This window comes from Acanthopagrus latus, chromosome 2, assembly GCF_904848185.1.
Source record: "Acanthopagrus latus isolate v.2019 chromosome 2, fAcaLat1.1, whole genome shotgun sequence".
Taxonomy (NCBI): domain Eukaryota; kingdom Metazoa; phylum Chordata; class Actinopteri; order Spariformes; family Sparidae; genus Acanthopagrus; species Acanthopagrus latus.
Genome location: NC_051040.1, coordinates 23,207,985 through 23,234,231, shown reverse-complemented (window position 1 = coordinate 23,234,231; position 26,247 = coordinate 23,207,985). Strand labels below are relative to the sequence as shown.

Genomic DNA, 26,247 nt, shown 5'->3' with positions numbered 1-26,247 from the left:
ACAGATTTTTGAGCGCATGCATCATGCAGCAGTCTCAAGACATCATATTTCCACACACACGTACGCACACTTGCCCACACACATTTACGCACACTTGCCTACACATGGACACTCTTACCTTCATGCGGTTACAAAATCATAACCCTGGAAGCCTATATTTTACGCCTAAAGGCAGACATCAGTTGGTTAGCCACAATCCATACAGTTACACTAAAAGAGTGTGGTAGTGACATTTACAATTTAACAAACAACCATAATTATTACCTTTGGGAAATAAATGGCATAACTGATCACACCTTACAGAGTAAATGCTCTAAGAACGGACTAAGATCACTGGTATTTAAGTTAATGTCAGAGGCACTATATTGTATTTCATGGAAAGGGGAGCTGAGAATGTACCACATATGCTCTTAAGGCAGAGGAGACAGTGAATACTTTTCAAAGTGATGTAGCTTTGTAGGTGTTGCTGGTGAACAATCATTTTTATACCCTGCTGACTCAACCCTAAATTAGAGCAAACAGATGATCACTGGATGTCTTTGGTTGTTTGGTTTAGATTTCATTATTATTTTCATAGGTTCAATGCACAAGGATCCATCTTTAGCCAAAAGTTACACTATTACTGTGGCTAGTCTAGGACCACGTCATAACCTAAAACCGTACCAGTGACAGAGCAACAGGCACTTTGCCATTTTCACTGGAATCCAGCCACATGAAGCTACAAACTGACGCCACCACCTGTCGCTGTGCAATGGGCCACATGGCTTGTGTAAGTTTGTCGCTTATGACACTTGTGAACCAGAGCCCGAACGATATACAATTTTTAGGGCAGATGCCAATACTAATATCATGAGGTAAAAAGTCTAGATGTGGGAATATCTGCTGTTAAGCACTGTTTTCAAACACTTATCGCACAATATTTAATAATTACCGCATAAATCACCCCAAGCACACAGTCTATTTCTGCATTGTGTTTTTTAAACCAAAACATTTTCATATCAGCCAATACTGACAACATATACTAATATATCTGTGATAGGTCAATTTTGCACAATAATATCAGCCAACTGATATATTGCTCAGAGTTAAGTGTGAACATAACACTTTTGTTGATGCATGATGCCTCTAAACCAAGTGACCAAATGACCAAAAGCCTCAACTGTATTTGAGATTTTTGCAGTTTGGACATCTTCTGTTTTACCAGACACACAGCAAATTTTCTGAAACATATAATTTGCCTCTTGGCAAACAGTTTTAACGGCCACAATTGGTGAAGATCGATGGTTTTTGCGTAATGTTGCTCACGTTTAAGTATCCCTTTTTGTGGCACCACCAAGTTCTCTAACAATGAACCTCCATGGTGAAAAAGATGATTAATGTGAAAAGACGCTAATACATAATCCAATAGTCCAAATGGGCTTTACTGTTTGGCTTTATGTGCTTTATGGAAAACTTGTATTTAATGAACTTTTATAGAATGTGTTTCATTTACATAAATAGACTCAACAAATCAATACTCAAAACCCCATAATTATTCATTTTTCAGGAACTTTTGTCTCTATAAATATTTGACGATGCAAATGTCATCGCTTCTCTGCTGTTTTGAACCCAGGACCCTCCATATTCTATGTTTGATCTTTCTATAAACTGAGCCAAACAGACTGTCTTGTGCCTCTATTTACTGTACGAGAACAAACACAAATCTGTTGAACATCTCCGGCACCAAAGTGTTCAGAATCAAAAAAGATGTGATGCTGATCCACAGTAAATCTGCATGATTAGTCACCCTCCTGTTGTGCTCGTGTAAGATAAGGACTTGTTTTTAATGTAATTCACAATGTCGTTCTGTGGGGACATCTATCATCACAAACAGATGTTGATATATTATGTGCTCGTGTTCATCACATTAGAAACTCTATAAAACATGAACTCTGAATGACATGGAATCTATGCAAAAAAAAACCTACAGTATGCCACACCCATTTCCTCTATTTTGATGAATCACCTGGCTTCTTGAATGTATTGAATTTCATAGGTTCCATATTTTCGTAGCTATAAGGCACCAACAAAATTCTAAAAAGGCAGAAAATACGACTCTTTCCATTTTTCACAACAACCATTGTTGCATGCTCTTTTCATGCCAGCTCCGGAGGCACTCTCCCAGACCCTAAACCTCCGTTATCAGCTATCTGTGTTGGATGGCACATCAGAGAGGAGACAGGGAGTAAACAACTGCTGAAAAGGGAGAGTTTCACTTCTTTCTTCTCCAGTTTCCTCTCATTGTTGACGAACTTCTGTTTAGCCTCATCCATAATGGTTAAACTACCTCTATTGCTCTGTTGCTTATTGTGTGTGTATTTGTTTGTGTGGGTGTTTGCACATTGAGATATACATCATGTTTTGTATGTGTTTTGCATAGTCAACTATTTAAATGCCCTACGTGAATTTATATCAGCAGCTAAACTGAAACTTGATTACAAAAAAGATGGGACGGCATGTGAAATATAAATAAAACAGGATGTGATAAAACAGGATGCAATAATTTGGTATTCTTTGCTGGCTTGTACTGATTTGTAAACAGTACTAAGACAATATACATCCAATTTAAAAACTGAAGAAATGTAAATATATGCTTATTGTGAATTTCATCTCAGCAACATATTTTAAAGGTGCAATTTGTAAGAGCTGGCCATCTGTCCAATTCATTTTCCAAACACATAGGGGGCAGCATATCACCAGAGTAACTGCTAACTGCTGCTAACTGGAATTGCCATTAGCTAGTAAGCTCAGTTAACCATGCAGCTAGCAGTCATGTTAGCTGACTCATTTCACAGACTGGGAAATAGGTTGTTTACTGTAAGGCTATCACCTTTTGAGGTAGTCGTAGGGGACAGGCTGATAAGCATGCTAACTTCGATAGATATCTCGGGAACACAATATATATAGTCTTTGACATAACATCAAAACTGTCATTTCTTTATATTCTGTTGATCATTTTAGGTCATTTTAAAATGTTTCTTCAACTAAAATTCTTATACATTGCACCTTTAAAGAAGTTGGGACAGGGGCAACAAAAGCCTGTGAAAGTTTTGCAGTGCTCAAAAGAAGCCTGTTTAGAACGTTCCACAGGTAAACAGGTTAATTGGTAACAGGTATTAGTATCGTGCTTGGTTATGAAAGGAGTATCCACTAAAGGCTCAGTCATTCGATGGCAAGGATGGGGCGAGGTTCACCACTTTGTGAAACACATGATTGTATTAATGGAATTACTACGTACATAAGGACCACTTCTTGGTTCATTCCGTTTTTATTTTAGTTTCACGCAGGGGGCCAGCATTATTGAAATTGGGGTTGTAATGAAATTAGGTCACATTTTTATGGCATGTTTTACATGTTAAACTGAGCTTCTGAACTAGGACAACATACACACACACACACACACACACACACACACACACACACACACACACACACACACACACACACACCATCATGCTCGTGAAACACACATGCATACACATGTGTGATGCTGATGACACATGTCAAGAAGTATTCAGAGTAACTGTGGGACTCCCTTGGCTCTGGTCTGTTTAAGCACATTTTGACAGCAAAGGGATTTTTGTATAGCTGCAGGCAAGTGATTGAAGGTAAATGCTGCAAGAATAATGAACAATGTGAGCTTTGATTAAAATGTAAAATGTTAATTTCACTGCAGCTTCTAAAATGTCCACGCTAGTAAATCAGGACTCCAATGTTACTTGCCAAGTATGTCCAAGCTCTAGTTGGCCTGCTTGCCGTGCATAACCAGGACAGAATTAAAACATGAAAATCAAGGCCACCAACCTACTTTTTCCACTGACCTACTGTGACAATACACAGCTAGATCAACAAATACAGAGAAAAACATGGAGGAGCAGGCCAGACATGACTGAAAACAGTTTTGGAATGAGGCAAACCAAAGTTTTATTGACCATAATGTGTTTGCATTGTGTGTGTACATTTGACTTGGAGACATCAAGCTGCAAATGTTTGAAACAGGGATTATGTCCTGTTTATTATGAACAGTGTAGGTGGGAGTTTTGTAGTAACAGTTGAAACATTACGTTTTTGAAACAATGGATAGTATTCAGTTATTTTCTGCCCATACTGTGGAACAAATCATGGAGGATTTGGTTGCAGTAAGCCAAAAGGAGGGGACAGATCTGGCTAGATAAATACATTCCTTGAGTGTCTTGTGCTGTTAATTATAACCGTGTGGATGTTGATAGATATGATAGCCTATAGATAAGTCCTACATGTACTTGACATATACACATACAGATAATGAGGTGATCCACTTTTAGAGAGAGGGTTCCATTGTGAGAAAAAGGCAAGAGGCATAGAAGCATAGAAGAAGAATATTAGAAAGGCATATGCATGAACCCTGTTGCAACAATGTATTATTACAATGCAGTGCATTGTAGTAGTTCCAGTGATATCACAAGATAGGCATTAAGATATCATATTATGACCGAATAACAAAGGCAGCACTGTGTAGATATTGCATGATAATGGTTGGTCTCTGATGAATTCAGTTTCTTTTTGTGGAAGAACAGTACAATATCATTGACCTCTGCGTTACGCCACGGTAGAATAAAGGTAATCTACAGCCGTCTCCATATCGGGGCTTTTTAAAGCCTGCCCAGCCTTCAGTGAAATGATGAGACTCATTTCATTTCACCATGAGCATGCATCAAATATCCGGCACTGTGTCTGATCACACTCTTATTTCCTCTCCAGCACAACAATTTAATGAACGCCTGGTTGATGCATGGCTGTGTTGAAAGTTTTTAAAAACTAGCAGTTTTCCAACACTTGTGGTATGAGACTGTTAAAGTATATGTAGAATATGTGAGTGAGTGAGTGAGTGAGTAAGTGAGGGGAGTAGAAATGCTGCCACAGCAGACTACAGTGGAATAATTGGTACATTGGATATCAATGTTACGACGCAAAGCCAGAGAGAGGAAACTGAACATAGTAACGGCAGGAGTGGTTGCATAAAAGCCAGAGACACAGCTGACCACATAGATAAGTACAGCGGGAAAGAAAGAGATTGGAGGAGGAGTAAAATCAGAAGAATATCAAGTAGTGATTGATAAAAGGGGGGATGAAAGATAGGTTTTTACATGTTTTCACAAGATTCATAAAATGAGGCTTATGATAAAGTAAAGATCTGGCAGCCTGGAAGGTATTTGGGGGGGAGGAATAGTGAAAAAAAGGTGGCAGCCCTGATAGACTGAACCGAGGAGAAGAGGCACACGCAAGGGAGTGAAGCCAGAGAGTGGAGACGAGGAGGTGGAGACGAAATAATGACAGACTTGGACCATGAACAGAGTCTGTCTGGTTTGCACACAGACGTAAAAGCACAGTGTGATTGAAAAAGAACAGGGCCATGAAGAAGGTGATGGTCTTTCTCAAGACAAATGCTGGAAATGACATGAAGATCTCTGCTCTTTTTCACCGCTGCTGTTTCCTGTCTTCCGTGTGTCTGACCCCAGGTCCCTCTTTCTCAGAGCGTAGTTTGATTATGATGCCCTCGGCAAGGTGCTAATGTTAAATCAGCATTATAAAGTCTGGTGCTCGGTTGCTGGCACGAGGGAACAGGGGCATAAATTAAGGCTCATGGGTTCATTGCGTTCACTCTAGGCCGGAATCTTTTCACTGGCCATCTGCTATCTGCTTGCACCTGTCTACTACAAGCGTTACCGCTTCTCTCCTCAGCCGGCTTCTCCCGGTTTCCTTAAATCATATCCACCCACCGTATAAAGTTTTCCTCATCCTCATCCCCTGGTGCCTTCTGTTCCTCTTTACCTCCAACCATCCATCTATCAACCCCACCCTCACCCCTCTTAATTTCCTCAGTGTAATAAAACCCAAGTCCTAATTGCAGCACAGCAAAGCCACAAAGAGATGCCACGAGGGCTGGGTTGGGATCGGATTAAGTTAAGTTGCTGAAAGCTTTTAACATAGAGAAAGACAGAAAGACACACACATTGGCAGTACCATGTAAAAGGAAAGCAAGATTGGTGATGAAATAAAGGAAAGATTGGGGAGAAAGACATTAATTCCCCTTCCTAGGACATCAGGTATGTCTGTTGATGTCCAAGGAAGGAAAAGCCATAGTTTTATTAAATGTTTGGGGTCACTGCGTCCTTTTCACCAGATCTTGATTCCAGTCAGGATGATACACCTCTGGTATTTCTCTTTGATCCCTCTGTTACTGATCCTGTGAAAATCACCACCTGCAGAATAGGCAAAACATACCCACATCTAAATATTTCAACCACCATGTTTGTCTAAAGGTTCAGTGCATTATATTAATCTTTCATGTGGTTTTGTTGGCCTGCCAGAATCTAGTAAGAGGTCATCATCTGCTTGGCTGTGCTCAGCATGGGCGCAAATATCCTGACCTCAACTGGGAACATTGTCAAAAGCAGCTCCTAAATGCAAAGGCTGCATTCATGGTAATGGACTGCAAAAGTAATATGTATAGTAATAATTTAGTAATCATTTACTTTAAGCAGTAACTGAGAAGAATATGTTTCTAATAACTGTAAAATATGCAATTATTATTTTCATTAATGTGTGACCATACAAAATCAAGTGTTTAGAGTTATTGTTTACTATTTTATAAGTATTCATCCACGAGGTGCCACTTCTGCCTGTGAATCAAAAGAGAAAATATCCCAAAAAGAAGAATTGCATTGTCAAAATGGATGAAGAGTCAGACTGTAGCCTAATATTGTAATAAGTAGCTTCTCACTTTTAACATTTTGGATGTGATTTGCCCGACACTGTGCTGAAGGCAGTCCTGGGAGAGTCTGGAAGGTCTGATCTCATTGCTCTGATAGAAGTTAATGTGAAAGTAAGGTCCCAGTCATGTTCAATAGTTACATGATATCACATCACCAAGGATGAACTATCTTAAAGAAATATCCACTGGACATTTTACAGCTGTTGTGGTTGATGTATATTATTTTATGTACACTGGGAACTCCCGACTCCGGTGTCTGATAGGGTTGATTGTCCAGACTTTCAGAAAAGGATGCCTGTGTTTGAGTCAGATTTAATTATCAGGAAATGATACTCCTATAAGCCACTCTGTAAACAGTGTATGCAGGACACTGAAAGGGATACTGGAGGGTTGGCAAGCCTGAAGCACGAATTATACTTTCCATGCCTGTGAGTATGTGAGTCCGGCTGGGCCCCCGTAGGTAAAATTTCTTCCTCAGAGAGTGTATGCACATAGGCTCTTTGCGGACACATCCAATTTGTTGTGGTTGCGCAGACACTAGAAGAGAACCAACTGTACACGTGCTGGAAAACCTAAAGAAATGCTGTATTTGAAGAAAGGTTGTGTGAAGACGTCTGTTGCTACTAGCATTTCTACAATTTGACTCTTTTTCTTCTTGCAAGGATGTACAATATGTCTGTTTGAAAGTATAAACCAGGCCAGGATTCCCAAGACACAATGCAGTGTTGTGGCCCAGAGACTGTGGGTCAGATTTACATCTTCACAGACTGTCAAAAAGTTTTGTTCATCAAACAAGTTCAAGGCATGTACTACACTATGGAATTCATCCTGTCTTATGTTGATGATTTGAAGATGGGTAAGCAAGGCAGACCCAAAATGGTAGGGATTTTCTCCGCAGAGCGTATATTTTATATTCACAGTTGATGCTGCTGTATGTCTCTAGCATCATTTGTCTGCAACCTCCAGTGTGCAGCAATCCGCTGTATGCGTGTCGTTGTGTCTAAGGGGATGTTCTTCCAAGTCTGAGGCCATGCTTCTCTCTTGGAGAGAAGACTTGCTTGTCCTGTTAAGGTGGGAGGGTCACCAGCTGTTTCGGTCGGAAGAGTTCAAGTAACATCTGAGAGCAGCTGGTTGCATCAGCAAGTATGCTATTCTGGACCATGTTGAGGTGAGGCTTGTGATTAGCCAGTCAGTTCTCGTTACAGTCCACACCTGTGATCATTGGCCTACCTGCTCTCTTAGAACAATTATGGAGCTGTGTAATTTTGGAAGACCTCTGAACTACTTCTCAAATGTGAGGACACTGAGGTATGGTGGTTTGGGTATTTGGTGTGAATGTCTGTTCATGTGCATTGCACAGAGACATCCAGAGTAAGACCCTCAGGAAAACATCTTGGGATCTCAGAGTCATTTGCCTGGAGAAAAATGCACACTTCTGCCATGTTCACGCCATCACGACCCTGAACAGCACCAGTGGCTAGCAAATGGATGAAGGGACAGATGCATGTCTTATTTTAAAAGGGGTATAAAGTTGATTTTTAAGCTGTTAGTTTTCCATTAAAGCTACAGCTTCCTTCAGATCACTTTTTACTCATAATGACAGGATGTTTACTGTTGGTATGAAGCCTATCATATGTGCCAGTTATCCCTTTAGTTATTTTAGTTATTCTTCCACTATCTGCAACAACAACCTCCAAACAAGCAAGGCAAGTTGAACTAATGTAACCTGGATGATAATGACATGAACGTCTTTTGCAGAGATTTAGAAATTTAAATGCTAGGGCTAGCCTCACCTCACACGAATCAAGTTTTCCCTGACACTATTTTCAAGAGCCACCATTGCTTCATCCTGGGTTTAGCACTGCGTAAGACAATTGTTATCGGTCTGCAGACATACAAGCAAGCCAGAACGATTTTCTTTTCCCATATACCAGAATGAAGACTGGTTCTGCCAGACCTTTCTCTGACAGAGTGCTGTGGAGACAGGTCTTGCTATCTGAGACTACCTTTCAGTGACCTGAATGTGACATTATGTGGTTGAAATTACTTCCTGTCGCATATTTGAGAATTGGTCTGCTGCCTCGACAAACAGGTCAGTGTTTTAGGTGATCAGAGATTGATCCAAATGCAAGACACTAAGACAGGCAGCAAGATGTAGCAAATCCAAATCCATAATATCTATTACATCAGAGTAATGCAAAACAGTATAAACTAAGATGAAGCCTCGGGAATACAGGTAGGATAGCAAAAGTCACAAGGAGCAAACACAGTGACAACAGGAACGAAACTGATAGAAAAAGGGAAAAGACACACAAGGACTAATGAACATATGAAACACAGGTGTGCACTGAAAAGATGTGGGAAAAAGACAAAGACGGGAAGGGGAAAGTCACAATATGACACATGTGAATGAATTCTACAAATAAAACCAGAAACATCTAAACTGAAAACCAAAGCCATGACAGTTAAATCTATAACTTAGTTGTGATGTCAGTTCAGGGTTGGTAAATCGTAATTTGGATAGGATAACTTGGTGTATGTCATGCTGGTTTTTTTTTTTTTTTTACAACTTACAGTTTAGCTGCAGACAACCAAGATCTACTGGTACCTTTTCTCACATTTGTGTGCACGTTATATTTTGGATTTTCAATTCCATACAATTGTTCAAAAGTGATTTGTTTGAAAACTTATAGCGAGTTCTGCCAATAGACTCCAGTGTACAAGTTTAAGCAAGTCTGTGTATTTCCAAATGTGAAGTAGAAAATCACCCTGAAAAAATACACTGCCTTTCTTAATGTATTGATTGGTTCTGCTGCCTTACGCCGTTGTTCAAGGAGAAATACTACTATACTGTTACAACACATTTTAGCAGTTTGAGTCACTTGAACTTGTCCAGTTGACAAGAACCATTGCATAAATAAATGCAGACAAATACATTTCAAGCCTTCAAGATATATTCCTTTCATTTGACCAGCACCTTTTCAGCTGGTGAAAAGCCAAATGTTTCAGAGAAAATGACACTGTAATTTCATTATCAGCCCGGGCTAAGTGCAGCCATCTCTTGCCAGACCACTGGGTTTACCTGAAATAGCTACATAACTCACATACACATACACACACAAACACAAGCAAAGAAAGTGGCAGCTGTGGTGTTTCACTCCAACAGGCCACAGCGGCTACATTATGTGATTATGCTCTTTTATAGCGTATGCACTGTCTGCCTCATTCCAACAAAAGATTTGCTCGCTCCATCTGTGAGTGTGCCTGCATCTTTGTGAGTGTGAGGAATGAGAATAAGTGCTCTCTTATTCTGTTAGCCCCCATGCGTGTCTTTGCCCGCGTTGTGGTGAGCTCTGTTAGCTCACCGCAGCAAACAGGTGTCAGCACCTCTAGATAAACATCTGAGAAACTCTCTCTTTGCTCCGGTTGCCATTCTGACAGGTCCATCAGCATCCCACCCGTTTGCGCTTTCTCTGTCTCTGTCTGCTTATCTGTCTGTCGATATTGGGGATGACAGTAAACAGAGCGAAGTGCAGTGAAACAGAAACATTACGTATGCTTGAATGTAGGTCAGCGCTTTCACTTGGTGTTTTGGTGCATTTTGTCTTATTTTCGGCGTCTCGAACTCACAGCGCTTTCATGCACCGGCAGAAGTGCCTCTGCTTTGTTAAGATGAGTGCGAGACGTCGGTGTTGTTATTCTTCCGAGGGGTTAACGTCAAGCGATTGTTCTGCTCACTCTGTCATCCGTGATGCAGGTTTTGTGCTTTCCTTTATTTTCTGAAGCCGTGTCACATTGAAAATGGATCAAGGGTTTCATGGTGGTGTAGCGTTTGTCAAAGTCTCGCCTGCATGTAGAATCACAGAAGCGAGAAGGGAGGCAGGGGGGAGAAAAAGTTATTTTTATTCTCCTCCCTCCCATTGCCACCCTCAGCTCCTGTGCGCCCCATGCACAAACATTTTGGGAAAGCTGTTCCCTCTGTGTGTGTGTGTGTGTGTGTGTGTGTGTGTGTGTGTGTGTGTGTGTGTGTGTGTGTGTGTGTGTGTGTGTGTGTGTGTGTGTGCGTGTGGTGTTTGTATGAAAGATTGATGTTGGCCTAAGTACCTGCCAAGCTGCATCAGGCCAGGCACACACTGAGGGAGGGAGAGAGGGGGAGAGAAAGAGGGAGGGAGGGTGGAGTGAGAAGGAGCAGATGCCACAGATAGAGATGCCTATCAATAATGCAACCTCCACTGAGCTCACTATGGAGGGAGGGCAAGATGGGATAGAAGGAAAGAAACTGAGGGAGGGAGAGGGTAACTCGAAAACAGTTTGATTGTAAGACATAGATGAGCCGGAACAGAGAAAAGGGGAAGGGAACAAAGAGATAGAGTGAACTGCGCAGAGGAATAGAATGTGACGTGACAACGATGAGCAAGATAGAGCGAGGGCAGAGAGGTAGATACGTGAGAGAAAGTTTGTTTTTTTTTTTTGAGAGAGAAAAAGAGGAAGAAATAAGGGAGGAATAAGGATGGAAATATGAAAATGGAGGCGAGAAAAAAGAAGACATGAACAGCCTTCTTCCATCAAGTCAAAGTTAAATGTAACACATGCAGGGTTGTCGCGGCGAGAAAGAAGGAGTCCTCCCTCCTTGCCCCATTTGAAATGCAAAGTTTTCTTCTCATAACGTCATAATGAGAATGATTTATCCTTATAATGGAACAGTTTGACATGATGATGATGGGGAGACTCTATCCATTTTCGGAGGGAGAACAGAAGGAATAATGCAACATTATGACACCTTCCTTGAAAAGCAGAAAGGTAAGACTAGCTCTAAAGAGATTAAAGATTAGTTCATTCAAACATTCACCTTCAGACATTTTCCGCAGTAGCAGCAGTAACACAGCTTTTCTCTTTATAACTGATTACTCTTTCTGATGTGGATTATGGATATTCATTTTTGGAAATACACTATACACTCTTTTGAAGAGAAAAATATGAAGATGGATAACACTCTGGCAGGCTCATGCTGATGACAAGACTCCAATAAGTCACTGCACTCTGCCAAGAAATAAACTGGCTCTTAACTACCTGAAAAACCACAAAATGTCTGATGGATTTTTGTACGGATAAACAAACAAGATATAACATATGAATAAGTGAGATTTAGAGGTGCTGGTAGGCATATTTTGTTGTTGTGGCAGATTCCCCATTTCCAGACTTTGTGCTAAGCTAAACTAACTATATGTAGATCCATACTTGCTGTACAGTCATGAGAGTGATGCCAGTCTTCTTTCTTCAAACTTCATATTTGTCTCTCATCAAAGAAAGAGACTAAACAAAGAAAGGGGGGAAAAGGTTTAACCTGTCAGGGAATAACGTCTTTTTTACTTGACAAGGCAGTTGGAAGTGGATTTTTCAAGCTGAGTGTTGCAAAGCAAGAAGTACACTGTTCCAGTGTATGGCTGTCCAAGATCAGTGATACCGTGTAGTTGTATCTGCTTTGGAGAAATATAAGATTGACTTATTGTTATTGCTTCTTTGTCATAATGACGAAACATTCAATGAAGATATTTTAACCAGCCACAAAAGGAAAAAGTCTAAGTAATGAGACCGATAAAGGCCGAATCCCATTTAGCTGATTCATCCGCCTCACGGCTCCCCTCTCACGGCTTATTGGAAAACTTCAACAAAACCCTGTTATCATTAGTGTTGGAAGTAACAACTGTGCTTTTCCTACTATTTTAAAATGGCTGCTGTGAAAAGGGCCCATGAGATACGCTGATGTGACTTGGTGTACTCTCTGTGTAGTCATCTTTAGCAGCACCATCTATTATCTTTCTGTTATCAGTCTTTGGCACGTGCAGGCTAGGGCAGGGAAATATATTGATGTCGTAATGTTACCGTGATGTGAGATCAAATATACAAATCATCTCAGATAGATAGAATTATATCCTGATATGGCATATGTGTTGTCTTTTCCTGGTTTTAAAGGCTGCGTTACAGTAAAGTGATAACATTTTCTGATCTTACCAGACTGTTCTAATACTTGTTTTTACCCAATTAGTCATTCATTGTGAAAGTGTTTTTATCATCATTCTCAGCATATTTAGTGAAAAAACATTATGATATTCGACTTTGTTCCCTAGCCCTAGCTTTTTATGAAGTGCTTTTGAGTAGATTTCATATTTTCCATTATATACTTTGAATCAAGATATAGCCTCAAAACTTGAGATATTAGCTTAAGGCCATGTCTGTCTTAAGTCAGTTTACCAGTCTTCGACTTAACTCATGAAACCACAGACCACACAATTAGTGTAAAAACAACAAAACTCGCCAGAAATATTCTATGTGTGTCATATGCCCCACCCTTCATCACAGGCTTTATGTGTCAACCATAGTGATCTCATTGTCAAGTGAAGAGCGGGTGCTAAGAGACAAGCAGGGATGACATAATGTCCCCACTGTTAATACCAAGCCACACAAGTTAAACAAGGCTGTGTGATTGTGTGTGTGTGTGTGTGTCTGTGGGAGTGTTTGTGCATGCATTTGAGAGGGAGAGTGTATGGTCTGTTAGTTGTAAACTAATATTTCCTCCAGAGAGTACCTATTTTGTTAATGGGGGAGGGATTTTTTTTGTTTTGTGTGTGTGTGTGTGTGTGTGTGTGTGTGTGTGTGTGTGTGTGTGTGTGTGTGTGTGTGTGTGTGTGTGTGTGGTTTTTCATCTGATCATTGTTCACATGTGAATAAGTAAGTATGTCAGTATGTCTGCAGGTCAGTGTGCAGTGTTTGGAGGACATTAGCTCTGAGTGCTGCTCCTGTGTATGTGCCTCATGGAGAGCTTAACATGTGCCTGTTTGTCACCACTGCTCCCCTTCTTTTTCCCATCAGTACCACCCTCTTGAATTGAACCTTGAATTAAACGAAAAATACAGCTGTGTGTGTGTGTGTGTGTGTGCGCTTCAAACTCCGAGACCACCGTCTGTCACCGTATTCATTTTCGGCCTGTAACAGCTACTTTTGATGCAAATTGGACCAAATGAGCTGCAGCGCATCACTTCAGTCTGACTGTTTTCTGATCGGGCTCGAAGGTGTCATCACAACAAATTTCTCACACACTGACTCGTGCTGATTAGGAAATTTGACAAGGGGGTAGGTGTTGTACTGCACTCTTGGTAGCGATAATAAGGAAGAGGATGATATGGAAAGGATGGCGAGGTTGCCGGATCAGTGGAGATCATGATCCAGACTGAAGGGGCTTGGTCCATTTCAAACTCCAGACCTGTCAGTGAAGGTGCTGAGAATGTGAATGATGCTCTCAGTCAAGATCTTCTAACTTTATATAAGGTCAAAAGGATAGGAATGAGGCCTCGTCAAACTGACACATACTCGATAACATTACAGACTTTAATTTAATGCTAGAGTGGCTTGCAATGACCACCATAAATAAATCATATGCGTGCCTAGTAATGCATCACAAAGAGGCGCTGGAGAAAAAAAAATATAAGCCAAGATGACAGGTGAAATATACTTTCCTCGCTTTTTAGAACTGTTTTACCACGACAGGAGCTTCATCAGGTGTAGTGGAAGGAAAGGAGAAGCATCTGCAGACTCTACACATCAGTGGGTTGTCCTGTTGTTTTCCCCATCGTCCTGTGTTATACACGCACAGACTGCTCTCTGGCAGCAGCCTGCACTCTCCGCGACCTGTCTCCTTCCACATCCTCCCTCTCCTCTGTAATCACCCCGCTGCTATCCTCCCTTGACTTCCCCTCCCTCTCTCTCTGTCTCCGTCCACCTCGCCACATGTTTCTGTTTATCCTCGCCCCTCGTTAGCATCCCTCTGCGCCTCCTCTCCAGCTCTCCATTGTGTGTCTCTTCTTTTTTTTTTTTTTGTTGCTGCATTTAAGCCGCTCACCCTCAGCCGTTGTATCTGGTGTAATTGAAATCGAGTACGGCTGTAAAATAAGCTTAAACTGATAATCACCAACATTACACGCAGCCACTTAAAGGGGGGAGCAGTTGGATGAAAGGACAGCTGCGAGACGGTGCAAGTGCCATAAAAAGACAGAAAATAAAGTAGAGCCAAGTTTATTTTTCTCTTTTTATCTCCCATTCTCTGTCTCTCATCTTTTATTTATTTTTTTTTTACCATCAGCTTTGTTCCAGACTCTCTTTTTTCTGCCTTTCATGTGCCTACAACAATATGTGAAGGGTTTCATTCCAAAATACCATTTCCATTTGGAGGGAAAATGTATTCCAAGACTCTTTATTACCACTCCGTCGCTGGTTCTGCTGGCACAGTCTTTTTCTCTCATGTTGTTTCAGTGATGGACACCCTGCAGTGGACTTTTCTCTTCCTGTGACATTGACAGCACTTCATGTTTGTGCTGCCTAAGCGCATGTTGTCTGTCCTTTGAGACGCCTCTCGTGCTCAACATGCACACACCAGTCACGTACGCCAGCAAAAGTGGCCATATTTGCATGTTACACTCCGACTCGTAATCCAGCGCACGTAAACAGAGCTGACTGCTCTCTTTCTTCTCCTATGTTGCTATGACGCTCCCTCTCTCTGTTCCCTGGGCTCCGCGGCTCCTGAGGGACTCCCACATGTTGTTGACTCCTCCAGCTCCTAACTCTCTTTCTCCTTCTGTTCCCTTTCCTCACTCCTCCCCGTTTCTTTGTTTCTCCACTTGAACAGCAGTATGTCGCTCTATCCTCCCTCTCCATCTTCGCCCGTCTTGCATGTTACAGTTGCTGACAGGCACTTTCTTTCCGTAGAAATCTTCTCCAGCCACATTATTTATGTGTCTCTCTTTGTGTCTCAGTCTGTCTCCTCAGGGTTGCTTTTGAAAGCACTGTGGAAAACAGCGAGCCTTTTAACTAAAGAGTGGATAGTTGGAGATTGTAGAGCGATAACACACCCATTAACACACTGAAACATGATATCATGCTCCTGTTATTGAGTTATGCTTCGCTAAACTCTATCCAGAATTCCCTTTGAGTGTATGTATGTGAGCATCATGTGTCTGTACTTGCATTCAGAGGCCCATCCATATTTGTGTGTTTCTCATTTCACTTGCAAATAAAGGAAACAAATGGCTGCAGTAACTGATTGATAACGTAACTGCTGAGTCCTCCTGTTGCCGCTGACACAGTGTGTTTCCCAGAGCATAACAGTTAACCAGTGATGGACAGTCGCTGCCACTCATTTGTATCAGGATATGAGTGCCATAAACAGAGCAGGGTCCTCATATTGAGTTCTTTTGTCTGGTCTTTTCTCAGTTGCTTTAACTCGGATTTAATTCATTGCACCCTCCATTGCTTTGATTTAGAAATGTATGTGGATCAATAAGGACTTGAGAGTCTTCCTTGAATTCACCTGCTCAGCCATATTTCTGACATATTGGAGGTATTAATTTTATAAAAAGCACTACAAAAATTACCTAGCAGTGTTCTTCAGATGGGTTCATTTTTTATTCCTAGAAATAATTCTTCCCAGTTTCCTTCAGGTCTTTCTAAAGTGCTGATTCTGACTCACACTTATCTCCAAGAGTGATCCTTCATTAAAATTCATGCCGACCGACAGAGCTGACCTTGAATCAGCCTGCGCCTTGGATAATGGTGGTCATCCGCGGATCTCTTTAATTTGCTGGCAGATCTGAGATCGGTTTTGTAAACGTTGCCGATTTTGGAGGGGCTCACTGCAGAGAGAGGCAACATGAACACTGTGGTGCATTGGAGAGGGGCGGGCAGTTCATGCAGCGGTTGATTAAATCAAGTGATCTGTGATGAGACATGATATCTCATCAGATGTACACGCACCGCAGCTCGTGTAGTAATAACCTACGAAGTAACTGTTGCTGTTCTACTCAGCAGCTCTTGGAGGATTCTCAGTCTTCCTGATCCATAACGACATGTCAGTCTGTCTGTGTGACACTGTATAACCTGGGTGCCAACAACTATTGACTCATCCAGTTATCTACTCAACGTGCCTGGACTGACACCTGTAAAGACATGTGAAGCACAACAAGACCTGCAGTACACCAACACTCAGCACTTATTCACATTTTGGAAATGTATAACATTTAAGGTTATCTTCAATGATATGGAATTATTTTTTTCACTTGACACATTGCCTACAGGCCAGTAGTGCTTTCTAATTTCAAAGAAGTATTTTTTCAACCTCACTGATTCAATTTTTTGTATTTCTGCTAAGAGTTAGAAAAGACCATTGATGCCACAGTCCCCTTTAATTTGTTTTTCATCAAGATCCATGCATTATTCCCTGAGATGTAAACAACAAATATATACCTCTGTACCCATCTCACAATGTTAAAGACAGTGAAAAAAAAAATGGATTTGTTCCTTTATCTGGAACCCATTCTGGGACCCACACTCCATCTGACACACAAAGATATTGGGTTGAAAAGACTTAACCTCCTTGGTGGAGGTAATAAATATGAGCTTTAGAGGTCCGGGTAGGTGGATTTTATATTGCATAGCTGTTTCTGCTTCCAGTCATTATGCTCAGCTAGGCTAATGGCCTAATGTCTGTTGCTGCTACCACTCAAGGAAGGAATCAAAAAAGAGGTTTTCCAAAATGTCAGACTAATGAAGCTTGAGCGAAGGTCCAGAGATGAAGACTACACTTTCTCATGCTCAGCTTTATTTGTCATACCATCCTTACATTCACACCTCTCACTCATGCTCACTCATAATTGCCTGTCATTATCTGGGGCTGTCAACTGATATCAGCTGCTCACACCAGCCGGGCACATCGCTCCAATCGCACAGCGACACACCTTCACTGTTAGCCTATCACCCCGCTGTTGTCTTTTTAAATGGGGTTGTCTACTGCCTTTAGTTTGGTCAGGCTGCTGTTTTACACGCTCCCTCCACCACCTCCCCATCACCGCCGAGTCTTCGCAGATTCACCAGCTTAATCAGCTTCAACAGCTTCATCATTTCATCAGCCTATCTGTCTCAGAAGTGACATCAGCCACCATCACCACCACCACCACCAGTGTCTGGACTCCATGGGAGCATTCTTTTTGCTGCTGCTTAGGACAGACACCCTTCAATCACAAAATCTCCCTGTAGAGTCTAAGTGCGAAAGGCTTTCTGACAAGACTTGTTATTGCATTTCATTGGCTGTGATAAACATTTTCTTTACTTCATTCATTGGTCTCTCCTGATTGAGCTTTACTCCAAAAAAGATATTATGTAACTTTTAGAGGGGTATTTTGTGGTTGAGGTGCAGCCTAAGGGAGGGGCTAAACAACATCCACTATATATGTATATATATTTTTTCAAATTTATCCTGGCTTGGCCCTATAACCGCTTTTGATTCATTTGTTTGGTTTGAAGATGCACCAAAAACCAGAGACATCAATAAGTTGATATCCTGGGCATCTAAAATTATCCTTAGCTGTCTGCCAAATGTCTTTTTGATATGTGTGAGACAGTTTAAAAAAAAAAAAATCCTCCTTCATTAATTTCTTTTTAATTTTAGCATATCAGAGCTCTGGTGTGATTGATTTGACAGATTAACACTAATGTAATATGGCTTACAAATTAGGTCTTGTTGACATGCTTCTAAATACAGCACGGTGGAGCTGAGAGCTGAAAGTGAAGCCTCGAGCATTAATTATGCTTTCTGTTCATCAGTGTTGTTGTCACACTTATACAGCTACGCATGTTCAGAAGATGAAAAAAAGGTGTATGCGCTTCGTTCGGTGGCACAGCAGGTTGAGAACTGTGCTCCTTGTTTACATAACCTGCTCACATTTTCCTTTCAGATTCAAACTGGAAACTGTCTGTGAACCGTAATGTTCCATGTCTTAATGTTTTGAAGAATAGCAGACAGGAGGCTGCTTTAACAGCTCTGGTGTGTGGAGGCCCTGTTTAAAAGAACTGTCTGTGTTTAGATAAACCCAAACCATCCAGCCCAGAAAATAAGAGAGATACAGGGGTGCAGTGCTCAACCATGTTAGGGTGGTGACAGATCAATTAGCACCTGTCACTGTCTCTCTTTCCATCTCTCAGTCGTCATTTCCACACTTGCTTCTCTATTATATTTTTCTGTTTCTCCCTACCTCTCTATCTGTGCTCGAAGAGCACTACAATGATACGCGATTAACCCCAATTTCCTCTCCTGCTGCTTCATTTCTCTCTGTCTGCTCTTCTTCCCTTTTTGCCCATGTTGCTCCCTTACACTCTATATGACTGCCTGTTTAATAATCATTTCCTTCTTCCTTTTCCTTTTTGTTTTCCACCCTCTCTCCTCTTCCTCCACCCAGGCTGATTTAGAGTCTCTGGACCCTCGTGGGCGGACTCCTCTCCACCTGGCTGTCACGCTGGGCCACCTGGACTGTGCCAGGGTCCTGCTGCAGCAAGGAGCTGACGTTAGCAAGGAGAACCGCAATGGATGGACCGGTGCGTTACTGTGTGTTTGTGCATGTGTGTGTCTGCAGAGGAAACCGAGTCTAGTTGTCTGGTAGCCCGTGCAATCTGCAGTATACATAATGCATTATCAGATGGTGAGTTGGGGGTTGGGGTGTTTCAAGATTAAAAAAAAAAAAAAAATGCTACATGCCGCATTTTATACAATAAAATGTCAAAGTAATTATGACTTTGCAGTGTAATTAAAGGAAACAGAGAGACCACGGTTGAGACAATTGGCAGTCTGTCTCTCACTGGTGGTTTAAACGTATCACCCACATTTCCCATGAACACTTTTGCCTCCTTTGGACGATAAAAGATATTATGTATTTATACTCCAACCGGCATCATTGTAAATAAACATGGAAGCTTAGCTCTAATTAGTAGTAAAACTGTGCCACCCTCCGTTAATGTGCCAAACAGAAATGCAAGAGATTTCACACAGTCTGCTTACTGTTTTTTAATGTATAGTAAACACCATTATGTCTTAAAATACATGTGGGATTTATTTATTGGCAACACTAATTATTTTGTATGAATTATACAATTCAAATCAAAAAACTAATTGCTAATTGATAAGTAAGTGGTAACAAGTGGCCAGTAACTACAGGCATCTGTGTTATGTGCACCTTTATTATGCAGTGTTGCCATTTATTGAAGGTATGATTTGTAAGAAATGGCCAGAATTTTAAAGCTGTAGCTGCTCACTATACTCTTTGCTGTAGCTCTCTGGCTGTAGTGACCAGCAGCTCAGTTAGTGGAGGAACCAAGTGGCCCTAATAATCATCTGGAGGTTGATTTTTTTTACATTTCCTGTAAAAATATATGTGTAAAAATATTTCTAAGTAGCAAACTATAAGAAGACAGGACAGGCCGGGGCTAGCTGGTTAGCATGCTAACTTACACATACACATATATTGATTTAAAGGTCTTTGACATAACACCACTGTTTCCTCACACTCTGCTGGTGATATTACATATACTTTTTAAAGTTTTAAACTACAATTCTGGCCATATCTTACATATTGCCCTTTTAAACTGCTACTTTGAGCTCTTTGCTATCAAGTTGCCGAGGGGTTTCAGTCTGATCATGAAGACGGTGATAAAAATAATCTTCTTGTCCCATTCTGTGATGTGCTTTATTTTATTGTTAAAAAAAATGTCCAGAAAATGCTTTGACCCCATTAAATACCCAGTCACAAATGGTCTGAAAATGTTACGTTTCTGGTTGTGGCCCCCTTGGTCACAATTAGAAGACTATGATAATATTTAATGTACAATATATCATGCACTGTGTCTGCAAAATGGCCCACTACAACATGTCCCACTGGCTCTATTTTACTTTGGCTCTGATGAGTTTAGCACAGTTTTGTCCTCTTGATTATACTTTTTTTTCACGACCTCTTTCGCAGAAAAACTGTGGCTTCAGTCAGACTTTTCTTGGCTGCTGCCACTGTATAAATGCTCTGTGGAGATCAGCCTGGCAATTGGAGACTAATGGAGCATGAAATTAATTCATTTTTTAACCTTGAAATTATACAATACCCTTTTCTGGGGTCCTTTATCCCACCCCCATCCTCAGGTTTTGTTTTTTGCTGTGACTCCCTCTTAACATGTGTGACCTGGTGTGTTAATTGATGCTTTATTTATCTTGATGGTGAGGGATTAAGAGCAAAATTGAAACTTTGATATTGTCAGGAATATCACCAAGACTCTGTGGTTGCAGAGCGTCATGAAGTAATCCTGTTCTGTTTCTCCTAATCTGACTACTGCCAGGAGGTGCAGTAGATTACGCACATGATTTGTGTCCTGCCACATTTTGATTGTTTCGACTGTGCTTGTGTATGCGTATGTGTATATACCTGCACTCACAGGTGTGCTGATAAAGGAAAGGGAAGGAAATTGTTATGTAATTGTTCAAGGGTAGAACAGCCTGTAAGATTAACAGCAAAGTGGCGGCCTGATGAATGACGGGTGAGCTGCCGTAATTGTTCGTACCAGCTTTTCCTTTGGCCTACTTCAGTTTCGGCAATTCTTGCTGCCCCCCTTAAATTGCTCATGTGCATAAATTTTAGATGAGGCCTGAGTGATTGGCTCTGTTTTACTCTCCATCTCCCTCTCTCTCTTTCTTTCTCCTGCAGTTCTTCAGGAGGCGGTGAGCACCAGAGATCCAGAGCTGGTGCGTCTCGTGCTTCGTTACCGTGACTACCAGAGGACTGCCAAGAGACTGGCGGGCATCCCCGTCCTTCTGGAGCGACTGCGCCAAGTGGGATTTCGCACAAGAACTCACACACAAACAGTTTGATGTACACATGGAAAAAAGATAGTCCCATGATCACACACACACATGCATAGGCACAAACAAGTGTATATCAAGTGAGTTCTGATCAGAGATGCATCCATTTGAAATGTAGATTTGAATTTTTTACATGTACATCTTTTTAGGTTCAAACAATTTTGATTTTGTTTAAAGGTATTAATAACTTTGATATTTGACAAGGGAAGTATGCTCAAAGGATACAACTCCGTGTTACGAAGCCCTCTGTGTCTGGGTAATCTGAGTCATCACACTCCCCCAAAAGAGCACCGAGTGCAGCACGATCTGATAGCGCCGTGTTGTTCCTATGATTATGTTCCTAACATCATAATTAATGCTGCTCCAGGACCATCATTTACCTTGTGAGACAGCTGTGCTCTTGTGGCCAAACACACAAGTGTTGAGCCAATCAGCAACCTTAGAGAAACAACAGGCAGCTAGAGACAGCAGCTTCATGTGTGGTTAAGGTGGTTGATAGGTGTGATGTCCAGCGATAGAAGCGACTGTTTGTTTGAAAATGGCTGTAACGTCAGTTACATCAGAATTGGAGAGTTTGTGTCACTGAAAGAAGAGCAGAGAGTGGAAAAGATGTTTTCGCTCCTCTCTGGAATAGCTCATGTAAGCGTTTGATTTACCAACTGGCTTTGGTAATGGTCGCCCCCTCCTACTGTTGATCTGATTGGTTGAAGTTAGCCCATGATAGACGGTGATAGACAGATGGTCCATCCAACCACCTGCCAAGTGCTTTTTGAAAGTTCCTGCCCTTTTCCAACCAGTTTCCAACAGTGACTTTTCAGATGGTTCTGTGGAACAAACCATCTGGTTAGACGGTCATTGTAACTGACCAATAACTTTTTGTCATGGCTTTGCAACTCAGGAAAAAAAAATAGCAGAACAACGTGGTTAACGTGGTTTTATTTCCCAAACTTAACCAAAAATACTGTGTGTATATATAAAAATAGTGAGTTCCACATAGAGCACAAACCTATCGACTTGCTCTCTATGCAGACTCACTTACACCAGCTCCAAGGACGGTCCTGGAGCAGCTTTAATTATAATGTTGTGGGAACAACACCAACACTTTGATGTCAGATAAACCAGAGTGCCATGCTTCAAGGCGCAATAGCAGTGATGGACAAGCTGAGGCTGGAGAGCCTGAAGGTCGATGGTTTTAATCCTGACAGAAAAAGTGTTGGTCGTGTTGAAGCTGCTGCGGCAGTCGAGCTGCAGAGAACAAGTGGCAGAGATGCAGGGAACTGCCTTCACACAGTCTGTCTTCCTATGTATCTGCTCCAGCTGGCTCCCTGATATAATCACACACACACACACACAGAAGCAAACCCACATGGTAGACACAACACCCTCACAGTTTGAAAACGACAATGAGTACTCACACACATGCACACGCAAACATTGCAGGCATCACCCTGTTGTTTGTCTGCTGCTGCTCCCATCCACATCATCCTCCTCTTCATCCATCAGTTCTATTATTAACCCTCATACACACACAACCACTTCTCTGTGCCTGTACCCCATCTCTGGAACAGACAATGAAGCAGCGCTACTGTTGTTCAATCTTCCCTTTTTCCTCCGCTTTGCCGTTCTCCTCTCCTCTTTGTCAATCCATCTTTAACTTCATCACTCTCTCTCTCTCTCTCTCTCCCTCTCTCTCTCTCTCGCTCCATCCCCGTCATTAATGCCCCTTGCTTTCTCATATATCTTCCTTTACCCTGCTGTCTTTCCCCTCTCTCTGCCTATTTCTGTACAGGCCCAGGACTTCTATGTGGAGATGAAATGGGAGTTCACCAGCTGGGGTGAGTCCAGTCATTGCATCACTCCAGTCGGTAAAGCAGTCCAGCACCGACCAGTCAGAACTAATCATGTTATCGTTCTCCCTCTGGGGCTGAAGAAGGCTGTTTGTTCCTGTTCTACTGGACACTGATGCTCATACACTTCCCACCCTGCAGTCTGGCTTTGTTTTTAGACTTAATCAGCGCATGCTTTTTATCTGAAGTGCTTTACAAAACCACAAGTGGATGTGTTTTCAGTATTACTCTCTGAAAAAATGAAGAAAATGAAAATAACGAACAGGAAACGGAGAGGTGCTGCACTGCATTCTGCACATGTCCTACAGGAATGGCACATTTCATTTAAAGTGTGTCTGTGTTTGTCCTCAGTGCCCCTGGTGTCTCGTATCTGCCCCAGCGACACCTACAGAGTGTGGAAGAGCGGTCAGTGTCTCCGTGTCGACACCACCCTGACTGGCTTTGAACAGATGACATGGCAGAGAGGAAACCGGAGCTTCATTTTCAGGGGAACAGGTCAGAGGTCAAATTCAAATGTCAAGCACTTTTGCTAGAGCATTTTAGTGTATTTGATACAGTAGAACAGAGACATTAACACTGGACTGTAAGAGCAAATGCAAATAATGTATTGTTAAGGAATTGTAAGTCATTTTGGGAATATACTTTCATTTTCTTGCCAACATGTAGACAAAAAGACATCAGGAAGTCACTGAGCCCGCCCCATAGATAAAAAAATCTTTCATACAGACTAAACAAATGAGATACATGTTAATCAGAGAGCTCCTATGAAAGCTCATGTCAGGTTGATTTTATTGCCTTTGTCTAGAGCCAGGCTAGTTGTGTCCTTCCTGTTTCCAGTCTTTGTGCTGTGCTAAGCTAAGTGGCTGCTAGCAGAATCTTAGCCTGCTGGTAGCAGGATTAATATTCTCATAACTCTCGCCAAGAAGGTGAAAATGCCTTTTTATTCAAAAAAGTGCTTTGCAATATGTATGAGGCCAAATTGTGCACTGGCTTGCAGATGTACAATAGTAAGCATGTTTTAGCCACTCTGTCTTCCACTGTGTCTCTTTACCTCTCCCCTGCCCCTTGTCTTTTGGTTTTCAGTTGGCATTTCCTTTAAGTTCTGTGAAATAATCTCACTTTACTGAACAATAACCTTTGTCACTGGTTCCCAAATGGTGTGCCATAACTTTACAACATGAAACGCATGTTTTTGAGTTTTTAATTTAGTATGCCATTACTTTGTATGCTTTAATTTCCCAGTACAGAGATAAATTTGGCATTAGTAGATAAAAATAAACATGTACAGAGTGAGTAGATAATGTGACATGGGCGGCTGTGGCTCAGGGGTAGAGTCAGCATCTTGTTATCGGAAGGTCACTGGTTCGATTCCCCTTGCCTGCATGTTGAAGTGTCCTTGGGCGAGATACTGAACCCCAGCCTGCAGCCTGATGTGCTGGTCAGCACCTGGCATTGCAGCCACCGCCATTGGTGTATGTTTGTATGAATTACTGTAAGTTTATTTGGACAAAAGTGTCTGCTAAATGTTCTAGAGGCCAATATACACTTATACAGGTGTGCCTTAAGATTTTGCATTGCCCTTTGGTGTGTACGAAGAGTTTGAAAACCACTGACTTATGTGATATATTTTGACTGATATAGCTATTGAAGAAATATTGAGCAAAAATTATTATTATCCTGGTGGGTAACAGTAGAAAACAACTTTGTGCAAAATGCATTAAGACATCACCAAGTTGGACAAAGCTGAATTTTAACGTTTGTGCATTCATCAGTCTCACAGGTTTAATTTAAATGTGAGAGCAAATATTCACAGAAACTGGTGCAGGTGTGACCGCACCTTCCCAGGATGATCGTCCCTCCCCTCCTGCCTCTTTGTAGCTCACTCAGTCAATTCTCAACAGGCTCCTCTTTGTATCATTCCACCCAGTTCTTCTTTTATTTTTATCTTTCTTCCTCTCACGCCTTTAAATTATTCCTCTTCTTCTGACCTTTCTCTGCATAATGTTCTCCCTCTCTGTGCTACTTTTCCTCTCGACCTACCTGCCTGGCTCTCTCCTCTTCTCTGTCCATCTGCAGCATCTGCAGTTTCAAGACATCAATCATCATCTTTCTTGACTTTTGTCTTTTTGTGTTCTGCAGCCTCACTGGCACTTTGGTGTCATAGCACTCTCCTACCCCACAGTTTCTGATCTGCCTCTCTCATGCTCACTGTCATTGGCCTTGTTTTTCTCTCCCTCTTGCCTCTCAGACTCCAGCGCAGAGGTGATGGAGGTCGACCATGACAGGCAGCTGGTGTTCTGCGAGACGTTGTGCGTCTCATCTCTCACAGCGCTCTCACCTGGCCGGGTGAACGGGGGCGCCTGCAGCAGCACCGCTGCCGGGTTGGGTCTTCTGGGCGCAGTGCAGCCCAGCGACGAGCAGGTAGCAGCCAGGCTGTCGGCTCCCGTGGTTACCACTCAGCTGGACACCCGCAACATCGCCTTCGAGAGGTCAGACACAATACTGATATGTGCAGAATATTAATTTAGGAATGTCAAGTTGTTGTCTCTTACACATGCAATCAGAAAGTTGTACCGTGTTGGGCATGAAAGGAACCAGTGGTGTGCTGAAATCTTCCAGTGGTGTGTGCACCCAAACACACTTGAAATTCAAACTTACATATAATTGTGTTAATGTACTCTGTATTTACTCCATTTTTTTAATATAGATTTTTCTCATTTTTGTCAATAGCTAAACAAAACAGACTTGATTTCAGGTGCAGCTGTAAGACAAAATCCAACAGAAAGGTCAAAATGTCAAGGGTAAACATCAGGATTTCGTATAACATCCCTAAAGACCCGCAAGCAAGGGCTTCTTTCTAGTCTCACAATTTTGCAGCCATGTTTAGC

At 41.7% G+C, this 26,247-nt stretch overlaps 1 protein-coding gene across 3 annotated transcripts in view; it reads left to right on the top strand.

Moving 5' to 3' along the window:
- The window catches only part of ankrd13b (ankyrin repeat domain 13B), a 50,672-nt gene that overhangs the window by 3,702 nt on the left and 20,723 nt on the right, over nucleotides 1-26,247 (top strand). For all 3 annotated transcript variants that reach the window (XM_037119128.1, XM_037119118.1, XM_037119137.1), the window contains 5 exons: nucleotides 19,075-19,210; nucleotides 21,358-21,482; nucleotides 23,302-23,347; nucleotides 23,711-23,854; nucleotides 25,608-25,848. In XM_037119128.1, coding sequence (XP_036975023.1) covers nucleotides 19,075-19,210; nucleotides 21,358-21,482; nucleotides 23,302-23,347; nucleotides 23,711-23,854; nucleotides 25,608-25,848 — 692 coding nt within the window. The remainder of the gene's footprint in view (nucleotides 1-19,074; nucleotides 19,211-21,357; nucleotides 21,483-23,301; nucleotides 23,348-23,710; nucleotides 23,855-25,607; nucleotides 25,849-26,247) is intronic.